The 12078-nt window shown below is 38.6% G+C and overlaps 1 protein-coding gene and 1 long non-coding RNA gene across 3 annotated transcripts; one reads left to right on the top strand and one right to left on the bottom strand.

Annotated features, from left to right (window-relative positions):
* Positions 1-2939: 2939 nt before the first annotated feature.
* LOC135678155 (uncharacterized) lies at positions 2940-8009 on the top strand. 2 transcript variants are annotated; one of them, XR_010514825.1, is made up of 3 exons: positions 2940-3725; positions 4425-4618; positions 7524-8009. It is a non-coding gene; the product is annotated as an uncharacterized LOC135678155 (long non-coding RNA). The 2 variants fall into 2 exon arrangements; XR_010514824.1 differs by having other exon boundaries at positions 4425-6283.
* LOC135678154 (growth-regulating factor 1-like) lies at positions 7733-9254 on the bottom strand. The gene is made up of 4 exons (XM_065190629.1): positions 8941-9254; positions 8465-8852; positions 8003-8406; positions 7733-7879 (listed from the first exon to the last, which is right to left on the bottom strand). Exons 1-4 carry the CDS (start codon positions 9218-9220, stop codon positions 7869-7871), a joined length of 1083 nt encoding a protein of 360 aa, XP_065046701.1. The 5' UTR covers positions 9221-9254; the 3' UTR covers positions 7733-7868.
* Positions 9255-12078: the final 2824 nt, after the last annotated feature.

The following is a 12078-nucleotide window of genomic DNA, read 5'->3' as shown; positions in this document are numbered from 1 at the left end:
GAGGGATTAGACAAAGAAATTAGAGAGAGAGAGAGAGAGAGAGAGAGAGGACTTTGATATACTGTAACTTTCAAAGATTTAAAAGGAGGATTTGCAGATTTTAGGGTGAAAATAGTACATCAAGTTTTAGTATTGTAATGCATTATACAAAGATTGTACAAGTTATTTCGTTCATTCATTATATAAATTATTTTTCTTTCTTATTCTAGACCAACTTCTTGAACCATATAGTGATTGGTTTTCCCTGAAAAATGCTATGGCCTCTTTTTTTTTTTTTCTGAAATTACTCATATTTTACAAAAGATATTCTTCTTTTGTTTTTTCTTAATTAAAAAAATCTATAACATTCCTCAAAAAAAAATTTTGTCAATTTTTTTTCACCTATGTTTTTACCCTTTTTCACTTATTACAATGTTTCTATATGGTTTGTGTGTAGTGTTTTATTCCGGTACTAGAAACTTTTATTGTTGACGTCATTGAACAATACTATAAGCCATGTCATATTATATATGTTTGGTTGTCATTGCTTGTAGGTCAATATTATATTATATTTTTAGTTAATTTATTTGAGGTTATGAATCTATTTAAATTATTTAAAAGATAATATTTTTGAGTAGGTCTTATAGTATCTTTATTATAATAGTAGATCAAACACATTATAATTGGTCAAAACACTATAGTAGATCAAACACATTATAATAGGTCAAAACATTATAACATGCTGAAAAATATTACGATGACGCTCCTCAAAACTTTACACCTACTAAGATGAGAGGGAGAGGAGAATGGGAGAAGAAGCAAAAGCTCTAGCCTATAAACTATTGAAGCTCTCCTATTTATAGAGGTCCCTTGTCAACTTAACCGTGATGGATCATCCTCTATTGGGTATTGGATCTCTATCTAACTACTCAAGCCTCTTAGATTAGTGGATCTCTATCCAATAATCTCTCATAGGCTCTTATTGGATCTCATCCATAGGATCCAATAATTCATGAGCTTATTGGATATCTAATAAGACAAGGGCTCCGGTTGATATATCATATATGAACCTCTACTTATCGCAATGCCTACCATATGTGTGTGACCCTCTAGGCCCAATATCGAGCTGGCCGTGAGTCATACCTGTCATAACTCATTCTGGCTCAGTGAATTATTATCTCTATAATAATTCACTCGACTCATTGATTGCGAACGTACTAGGTCACTACGTCGTAGTTCCCAAACGATACAGGGAAATCCAATCCATTGGACCTATCTGTCCTCAGTTATTGTGTACCTATAGTCTTTCATCCATCTAATATTTTAAAGACCGTAAACCGTGCTATCAGACCCATATGGTTTTTACTCGAGTCTCGCTCTAATCAGATTCTCCCGGAGAACTCCTTCTCTCTCAATCCGAATGACCTGGCCGGGGATTTGTTTGAGCAAGAACACATGAGACATTCCTCTCATGACACCGAGAGTGCATGATCCTCTATCGACACTCAATAGTCCTCTTAAGGTTGACTACCACAACCGATGACCGGTTGTGCTAGATCTGGGACATCGAAACCTATAAGTCTAATATCAAAAAGTGGATCACTCATACAGGACATCCTTGGTATTTCAAGTATGAGGACCAGATACACCACTAGGACTACGGAATCGATGTTTGACAATAAGGCATAATCAACTATTCAGCATTCCGTAAGCGGATCAATCAGTGAACTCATTCCCCAATGATCACTTGTATTTTATCCCTAGTGTTCTCATACGAGCAGCTATAAGACCAATTGCATCTATCATATGGACGGGTACAACACACCAGTCTATCCGGTTATCTCGATGTCCCTCTCGAGTAACCTATGATCGGTATTATTTAGGATCTGTGTTTAAAGACGAATCGATCTCATTATCGTGATCTCATCATGATCTGATTCTCATTACATAGATATAAGGACATCACTGTATATATATATATATATATATATATATATATATATATATATATATATATATATATATATATAAAGTGATAAATGCTAAATTATAATAAACAAAAGACTGCATGTCAAGTCACACGTGACATCACTCACGTGATTGACTAGCAATTGGTTCTTCCAGCGTGTTCTCTCCTTCGACGTATTGCCCAATTAGCTTGTTGTCTTCTCGTAACATCTTATCTCCTTGGTGTAATGTCCGAACTTCTTGGCATGATGCCCGAATTTAGGGACCGAAGCCTTCTGCCAACACGTCGACCGATCCTCCGGTCCGACGTCCAATCTTCTAACTTTCGGCCCAATGTTTGATTCCTCCTACTTTCAACAATCCAATCGTTGTCTTCTTACGCAGGTGATAAAATGGACTAGATAAAAAAGTAGATTGATAATATAGATAGATTGTTTAAGCATTGTAAATCAAAATAGAATAACATTTTTTCAACTGAATTATGCTAATAAATAAATCTAAAATATTTAATTTAAAATATAACTCCATGTAAGCATAAAATATTTATCAAAGTTAAAACCTTAATGTTAAAAGTTGAAAACAAATAACGATGTATCAAAGTACCTTTGATGATATTCAGAAAATATTTATCACCATCATCTAATTTAAAAATCATAACGATATCAATCTATTAGGAAAATTAAATTCTTTTTTTTCTCTTTTTAATTTTTTAATAATTATAAATTTTTAATAACATCATGGAGAGATAAAAAAATATATGTAATCTCTCAATAATATCACATCACATCATGTATTATATTATATTATATTTATTTATTTATATACCAATGCAAAAAGGTATAAAATAATTAATTAAAAAAGTTTCTCCTATCAAAATTATTTATTAATTTTTTTTATCATAATTAAAAAAATATTAAACAATAACCATAATTAAAATTTAATTCTATATATTATATACTTAGCCACGGAATCTAACAATACTTCCCAGTCACATCTCTGATTCTCTTTAGTTTCTCCGATTGCTCCCATCCCTCTTCATGTGAGTGACACAGAGAGACAGATCGGGGAGCTACTATTCACCTTTGACCGGCGGCGACCTCCACCGATGACCACAAATCTTGACGCTGGCCGGAAACTTCCTATGGAGCTTCGATCTCTGGCCATGGCCCTGCTCCTTGCGTTCCTCCTCCTCTCCCAAGTCGCCTCCGTGGCCGTGTCCTTCACTTCTCCGTCCCCCTCTCCGTCGCCGGCTCCTGCCTCGCACCGTACGCTGCCTAAGCAGTTGGACCGGGACCTCGACGGCGTGCCGCGCCGGCCCCCGGGGATTCCCTCCCTGCGCGCGCCGCCTGATCTGATGAAGCACGGACACCACCAAGGCAGAAACCCGGTGCCGGCGAGCACTGGGAAGCCGAAGCTTAATTATGGGGAAAAGATCGGGCTGGCGTTTGCTGGCGTCGCCGCCGGGTTGCAGGTGGCGCTGGGGGGTGTCCTCGTTCTCAAAAGATGGCAGTTGAAGAAAGTGGAGCGCGATGATCGAGGAACGGCGGTCTCTTCCTCCAACCCTCCTCCTTGATTCGCCTACCTCTTCAAAATGATGATCTTTTCCCTCCCCAAATGAAAAAGGTTAAATCGAAGCTTTTCCCGTTTAATGTGCAATGGACGAAATCTGGATTGTTAAGTGGGTACAAGGCAGAATGCGGATGTTGCTTACTCGAAGATGACTGAGCATTCCATGATCCGTGGATGGATCCGATCAAACCTCATCCTGTACAAATAGGGTAAATTCGATTTACGATTTCCCTGCTTTTTGTTGCTATAGTTATTTTTTCCCCTGTAATGTTGGCTGTACCAAAACCAGCGTGTGAAGTTTCTTTCTTTCTTCCCTTTGTTGATAACATCTTCTTCTAATTCCATTAATCCGCATATTGTGGTAATTATTCCTGTCTTTTTATAAACTCAGTCTCTTGTATTAATTGGAGTAGAATTATTTTTCATTCTTTTTTCGTGTTTCAGTTCAGCACTTTCTTTTACCATTCCAGTAGTTGTATAAGAGTTGTGAGTTTGAGGTTTATTTATTTGACATTCATTGTGATAGTTATTCTGATCATAGTCTTGCAAACACTGCAAGAATATAAGATTGAGATCCAATATTATCAATATTGTGATACTGTTAATAGCCATTACATGATAATATGCAGATATACTAGGTGAACTTAACATTAAATGTGAAATTCTTATCCGACTTGGTGTCCTATATAAAATATGAGACTCTACTGCTAAGAAGACTTACGTACAGATATAATTTGCAATTTCTTGGTGAACTTAGTATTTAATATGAAATGATTCACAGAATTTAAATGTAATGTAAAACAGCAGCTTGTCCAGACCTGCATTTATAGGGCACAAAAATCACTCGCCGGTAGTGATGTTTGTCTATGAATGGCTACTTAAAAGTCTATTATTATGCAAATGTCCAGCAAGCAAACAGGGCCTTTGACTCCAACATGCAAGGAAGAAGAACCGCCTTTCCGGGAAAGGGAAAGGGGTTGACGAGGCTGACCAAGCATAGGTTCTGGGCAGTCGAATATAATTGCTGGGCAACTCAAGGCAAAAATTGGGGCTTCGATGGGCTTGTGACCAAGGATCAGCAGCCAATATGCACCAATTGCAGGTTGATATCTTTGTGAATGCTTATTGTAGTTTGTATAGAATTTGATCAAGACTTTTGAGTACAAATTTTGTGATATGTTGGGTCCAGTAAGGCCTTCATTGGCAAGTCATTTTCCTGTTAGTTCAAACTCAGTTTAGGCTCCATCCTATGAAAAAGTCAGGGCAGTTATATTTTTCAGTTATGATTGTTTGTTGAACAATAAGGCATTTGTCAGAATTTTAATTTGAAAATGAAGTTGGCTAGTAGTGATAGGAAGCTACATGACGAATTGATATTTTGCTTGTTTAGAAGTTTGAATTCTAGTGTGATTTGGAAGTTGGTACAAGGTTCTATTTGTTAGGTATGTCTTCGAAATAAGATATATGTTATCTTTCAAAATTATTTGTGTTTCTAATCTTTGTTTTCCTGCTGCTTCTGTCTCTCTTTCTCTCTTTTATTTTCTTCTTCCTTTGCTGTAATAGCAAAGCTGCTGGTTTACCTCTCTCGGTAGTGATTTTGTTTTTATCCGCTAGAGCTGTTGCTATCTTTTAATTTGTAGCTTGAGAACAGCCAGATCTGATCCGGATAATTTTATATCTGTCACCTCTAGCATATTTGTTTACACTGTACTCATATGGACATATGTAAAATGTGCTCCATCAATGCAGCATCACTCTCTTTCCCTGTATTTCTTTCCTGTTAAAACTTTCGTAGGTGCAAAAGTATCAGGAGTCTTCAAAACATTTTTGTATGAATTGACAGTTGATATCAAGGTGGTTAGTGCTTTATAACATGATTACATTTGGAATAAATACTTCTTAAGGCAACTAAGTACTGTGCTTCTTGGAGCATGATGTTGGACAACAAATATTTGAGCACTTGGTTCAGCAAATAGAAGGGTGTCTCCATGGGGATTTCTTGGTCTTTTGAAGTGACTAAAGTATCATGATATCACTATAGATATGGCAACTTCTAAAGGTTTCCTAATTTTACATGCTTAAGGTAGACTGAATATAGAGATTATCCTTTGAGTTAAAGAGGATGATAAATAAAAATTAAAAGGGCACTTCAGGAAGTCTATTTAGAAGCTGAGTGCTGGATGCTACTAAGGAATTTTGGTGAACCATGCTCAATACTGTGCAGTAATGAAGATCTGTGTTTATGATTCACTTGGCAGATTCATGATTGTTTAGATATTTTCATTTGTTCCATCTTTTTTGCTTTACTGTCTTATTGCTAATTATTGTGTATAAGATGCATTTTAAGCCATTAGGTGTGGTTTAAGAGGTCATGGAGCTAACTGTTGGAGATACTATTGCTTTACTCCATTAGCTTGAATTTCCAGTGATGAAAAGGAAATTGAACAACCAAGTTCATATGCGGTGAGTCACACAGATACACATCTCCATGAAGGGTTCCAATGGCTTGGATCTGCCACCAGTAATCAGGACACGCATATGAACTGTGGTCCAAATTGCAGTCCAAGTGCAGTAAGAATCATGTCAGAGCTATAGCAGCAGTCTTTACAAATCTGTGTTCTTGTTGGGACCGCTGTAATGGTAAAAGGGACCAAGCCTGAGCTGGACATTGGAAGCATCCAAATGTTGCTGAGTGTCCACTGGGTGCAGTTTTAGCTGCTAGTGAAGAACATTAGGTGTATCCATCTCTGGGTTACATTTTCCCCTGGTACTCTCTGTTTTGATCAGTTCCAGCTTGTCTTTATTTATTTGAGGTGGAACTACAGAAGTAATATGTAGGATCATTTACACAACTGAGCTTAAACCCAAGAAAATAATAACATATATTATGAAAACTACTTACAAACCAACAGTGATCATTGACAGCTTTAGATATATATGAATAGATGCTTAAGTTAATACCTACTCAGGTCTGCCAATTCAATATCTGGGATGAAAGGAGTGGGAGAAGGGATTCTTTGAGGCTTTAGATCTCATTTTCCTTTTAAGCTTTTGGTTACAAGACAAAGCAATTGTTGGATATGAAAGAAAGACTATGAATATGCCCTTCTCCAGACTTACATTGGCCAAAATTATATGTTATGGTGATCAATGTTAATTTTTAAGATTTTGTTTCATTATGATTCATTGATTCTTTGTATCTTTTATGATTTACTAGCATTTAGACCACAGGATTGATCTGTCATATTAAGATTGTGGAATCACATGGTTTAACAACCTTTGTATCTGTTGTTACCTCGAAATAGCAATATCACTGTGTTATTACTTGGTAATAGTAACAATTAGTCTAAAACATGGGTAACAAATATTGTTATGTAATTACAAATATTCTGCTATGAATGACTAACAAATACTGTCAAGTGATTGCAGCTGCTATAGGTCTAGTACATAAAGGTCTAGACACTGGTGACGAAGCTGGGATCAGTCAGTCTACACCGTCTAGAATTTAAATGCTGAAACCAGAAACATCTGTAGTGTTGTAACTTTTATGGTAGTTGTCCAGTATAAAGTTCTCAAAAATATTCCACTCTGGATGCCATATTGAGCAAGACAACACCATATACAATGAACTTTTGCATGTCACATCAGCACACCAGTCATCTTCTACTTTTCCAATTATTACTGACTGATGTGTATTTTATCAGCCTAAGTGCTTAGTCTTGGCATGGTGTAATAGATCTTGCTCACCAAGAATTACTTGTAAAGCTGCTTGTGGAAAAAAAATAAATTGTGCAAATTCTACATGATCCTGTGGATTATACTCTTTAGTGATTTTTACTAGAGCATGTTATGCCTTATTCAAATAACTTCATTTGGATTGGAATATTTGTCGAATGTACTATATAATAGTGCAGTAATCATAGTTTATCTTTGTCTATTTTTTGTTAGATGTATGCTGACTTCATTTTGACCCATAAGCAACTCACAGATTTGGCTTCTTTCTCCAGCAAAATAGATCCCATCCCATGTTGGTAGCCTATTCAGAAATGGATGGACAGCAGGGTTTATTGACTCCAAAATGAGTACCTGCGAATTAGTTCCAACCGGAGTTCATAGTGATCACAGTTTATGCAAGCTTGAAAGTGACAGATGAAGTTCTATAGCGTTCTCAGTCGGCTGCCTCTTTGGTTCTTCATATAGTTGAAGAAGCTGTTCTAAGGATACATTGTAGACAAACCAAAGACGCCGTAGTAATTAATATTTATGGATCAAACACGAAACAGTGATCGAACACAAGAAAGATGGTGCTTTGATGAGCTCTTGAGATACCCAACTTGCAGGACGAGGGGCTATCAGGTCCATTCTGCAACACAGTGAATTTAAAAAGAGTGATGATGATGATGATGATGGTAAGAGAGGCAAATGACTCGAAGAACAATGATACGACGGATAGAAGAACAGTTTAAGCAGTGGCAAGTGCGTGCACCTCTGTTGAATCCAGATTTGAAGGCCGGGAAGTCATGATAGGCCACTGGGATGGAGATGGAAAGCTGGGTCTTGGAATGATCTGCCTTGGAATCCAAGCACAAGGTGTTGCTCGTCGTAGGCCGCTCATCCAAGAAATGGAGAAGGGGCTTCTGTTTGGCCTCCACTGTCGCAGGTTTCTCCAGCTTGAGGTCAGTACCCAAAACGAAGCAATGTTGTGGTTTTTCTTCCCTTGGAAGATCTATTCTGGAGTGGGAGGAAGTGCTTTGCTGAGGAACGAAGGCCATATGTCCTTTTCCAACCAAAGAATTCATTCCCAGCGGCCTAAATCGCGAAGAATTCTTCCTTTCACCTCCTGCAGCTTCTGAGAAGTGTTCATCAACGCTCTTCATTCCGTGCTGGTACCTGTTGTTGCAGTCGTTAGAGACATACTGAGTAAAGAGAGAGAGAAGCGAGTGCAAACCTGTAGGCATTGTCAGCTGAGTTGTAGGTTGGTGTGTTATGCTGAGATTTTGAAGAGGGACACGTCAGGAAACTGAAAACTTCTGGTGCTGGGACAGGGAGATGATAAGGGTGGTGATGACAGGGGGTATTGGAGGTGGAGGATTTGGTGGTGGTGGAGGAGAAGGAGGAAGGCGGCTGGGCAGTGGTGGAGAGGTTGTTGGCCAAAGACATCTCGACAGGCTTTCTTGAACGGTTCTTGCCTCTGTGCATGTGCTTCTCACAGTACTTGGAGCCTGGGAAGGCCTCCTTAGAGCACCTCCACTTCTTCCCATCTGTTCTTCTGCACCTCCCTGGTTCTGTATCCTCTCCTTCCCTGCCAACGCCCAGTCGAACTCTGCCCCAACACACTGCCACAGATACACACAGATCCCTTCCATTTTCTACATGAATATAAGCATGAAAACCAAAAAGGAAAGCGAAGCATAAGAAGCTCACAGTGAAGGTGGGGAGGGTAGGCTACTGTTGGTGAGATCATGGTGGTGGGTTCCAACAAGAAGCTCCTCCTGATCCGAAGGCTGAGATCCCAAGGGTTGGGGATGCCCGAGACCATGTATCTGTAGAAGAGTCTCTGCTGCTCCAGCTCCTGCCATTGAGATGGAGTGAAGGGGTAACTACTGCTTATGCCACTCATGATCACAGGAAACCTAACAGAAGCTTCAAGAGATGGTTCCCGCAGGCCGAGTCTTTCATATTGGGGTTGCAACGGCGGATGCATGACGCATGCGGAGGAGACATGAGCTGCATTGCATTCCCATGCATGTCATCTGGGCGCAGAGCGCCATAAGTTGGATGCAGGTGGTGTCAGAGACCTGTGTGTGTGTCACTGCCATTTGTCGATGGTGATGTTGTCAGAAGGATGCATGTGAGATGCTGGCACGCAACCTGGGGACAGAGGTCTCTTCCCTTTCTTACTAGTAAGACTGCTGCAGGTGCAGGTGTGGCCTGAGAGCAGAGCTCTTCTGTGTCTCTATCACTGGAGCAAGCTGCTGTCCTCTGCACGCTCTTTAGCTGCTGTCTCTACCAGCTTCGTCAAAAATTCACAAACAAATTGGCTGTAGTGAGATTGAAACGTGGAGGATCAAATGCAACAGTGCGAGGATGACTGAGAGAGAACAAGGGGAGTTTGGGAAAACAAGCCTTAAAAAGATCACTCCCGTTGCCTACTGCTGTGGTTTTCGGTTATCTTCTTGTCATTGTCATGCCCAGGCAAAATAGAGAAGAGACAGGAAGACAGATGAAAGACGGGATAAGATAGAAGAGAGATGGATTCGATCGTGTTGGTAGCCCACCATGATCGGCATGAGAGAGAAGTCATTGGCGTGGCTATGGTGCAGGGATGAGTTTAAATATCGGGTTAAATCCACAGCCTTTTCCTCTACTCGATAATGACTGTGGTCAACTTTGATCGGTGAATTAATTAACCAAATTAGTTCGTTGTTTGTGATGGGGTATCATATGATCGATCCTTCATCTATTCATGTATGCCTCGTACGTTTCTTCGCGTTTCGAACGGAAAATTAATAGAACCTCTTCCTCCTCTTCCAAGAAAATTTCGTCATTGTCTTTTACGGTGGATGATTTAGATCGTCAATCATTTTTTGAGATTTATGTTGAGAGTTATAATTTTATAAAAAAATTATATCGAGAACATATCCAACAAAATCTCTCGATGCTCAAGTTAGTAAATATATCTAAATGATTCAATCGAATATTTCTTATTATGAGATGATAGGGCTTTTTACAATACGCTGAACAACAATGAGACTCAGAGATGTAGTCAGATATCGAGGGTGGTTACATGTATCATTCGGTCATTAATTCATTGAATTTAAGAGTCACGAGGCTATGGTTATATTTGTCCCCCGTTATACTTTAACATGCGAAATAGGATCGAGATACAATGCAGCTCTTTTGAGTCGTCGATCCTGTTTAAATTTAAAAAATGATTCGTGTTTGATTCAACTATGTCTTGATTGTTAGAATGACGTTTTGGGTCAACTCGATTGTATTGTTTTAGACGATTATGTTTCGCTGACATCAAAAATAATACTTTGGATCCATTCGATGATCACACTAGTATCGAAGATAACGTTTTGGGTTGATTCAGCTACGCTTGTGTCCAAGATAGCGCTTTGAATCAATTTGATCATGTTCATATTGAAAATAGTGTTTTGGATCGATTCAATCGTTTTGTCATAAAAAAAAAAAAAGTGTTGTTTTAGATTGATTCGATTGTATTGGTGTCGAAGATAATGCTCGGACCCATTCCACCATATTAGCGTTGAAAAATAAAGTTTTTAGACCGATTTGACTGTACCGTATGAAGGTTGGTTCCTCTCCCTCGAAGGATCAGTCATCTTTGTGGGTTCTCATGCCGCACAACCACAAGCATGTCATATCAATGGCTGCATCAGATCAGATGAGATATGATACCTACCATGTCATAACAATTACTTGTATGTGGCATTATCTCAATCGAGGAGCTGAACCATCTTTGGGATTGTGAATCATCTTTAGCCTATGAGATATTATCTCACTTTGTTAATTCAAATAAATTATTTGAATTTAGATTCTACTACATAGAATCATCCCTTCAATCATTCTCCCCCCGCCTTGTGATGGTTTTGCAGCATTTAGATTTATTGAGCATTTAGATTTATTCTCCCCCCCCCCCCCCCCCGCCTTCAATCAACTCAGAGGCCAACTTAGTGAACCATTCATTCTCTAGATGAGAACATCGGTAGTTCCGTAGAGTGCGTGCCATTTGGGTCCGGTGATGAAGGTCATAATAATATATTATGATAGATCAGAGTCTCCAGCATGAATTCCTTTCGGATGCTTTGGATGAGAGGAGACTGATCGCCTACAACATTATTTGTTCTTCCCTCTATCAACAAGTAAAAAGTGCTCCCCAAGAACAAAGTTAACCCATTTATATGGTACTTTTTCTTACAACAGAGTCTTAATATTAATCGACTTATTTTATTTATATCATCTTAAATAACATTTTAATTATTTTATCATTTATAAAAGCTACGCTTAATTGTTCTCAAATAAAAATTTTAAACATCCATGTTTGTTCTCTCGCTAATTCTTTTACATGTTTTCGAACATCTATACAATAATAATCTCAAATTTTCTACTTTAGTATAAAGAAGATGTGACGACAAGGATAACATAAATAAAACCATTAACCCTTCAATCACATCATCTTTTACTCTCAAGACTAATATCTTCGTTAATTTTTCATTTCACCTCGAATAATAGATGGAAAAAAAAATACTTTGAACCAAGATCCGCAATACCGTACCGTATCGGAGTTTCGACCTGGGCTCGGTATCGGTACGGTACGGTATACCGAATGGTACACCCAGATGAAATGAAAAATTAACGAAGATATTAGTGCTACAGTGCTACTACAGTGTCGGAACGGTAACATATGGTCCACGTACCGAAAGTCTATCGGACTGATATGTACCGCCCGTATCGGGCGGTACGATCCGGTACTGTAGACCATGCTTTGAACTTTGTTTACACAACACTTGTTGTTTGTCCATCTTTTACTCTATGACT

This window comes from Musa acuminata, chromosome BXJ1-7 (genome assembly GCF_036884655.1).
Source record: "Musa acuminata AAA Group cultivar baxijiao chromosome BXJ1-7, Cavendish_Baxijiao_AAA, whole genome shotgun sequence".
NCBI classification, from domain to species: Eukaryota; Viridiplantae; Streptophyta; class Magnoliopsida; order Zingiberales; family Musaceae; genus Musa; species Musa acuminata.
The sequence above is the reverse complement of the archived record's forward strand: the minus strand, read 5'-3'. Positions and strand labels throughout refer to the sequence as shown.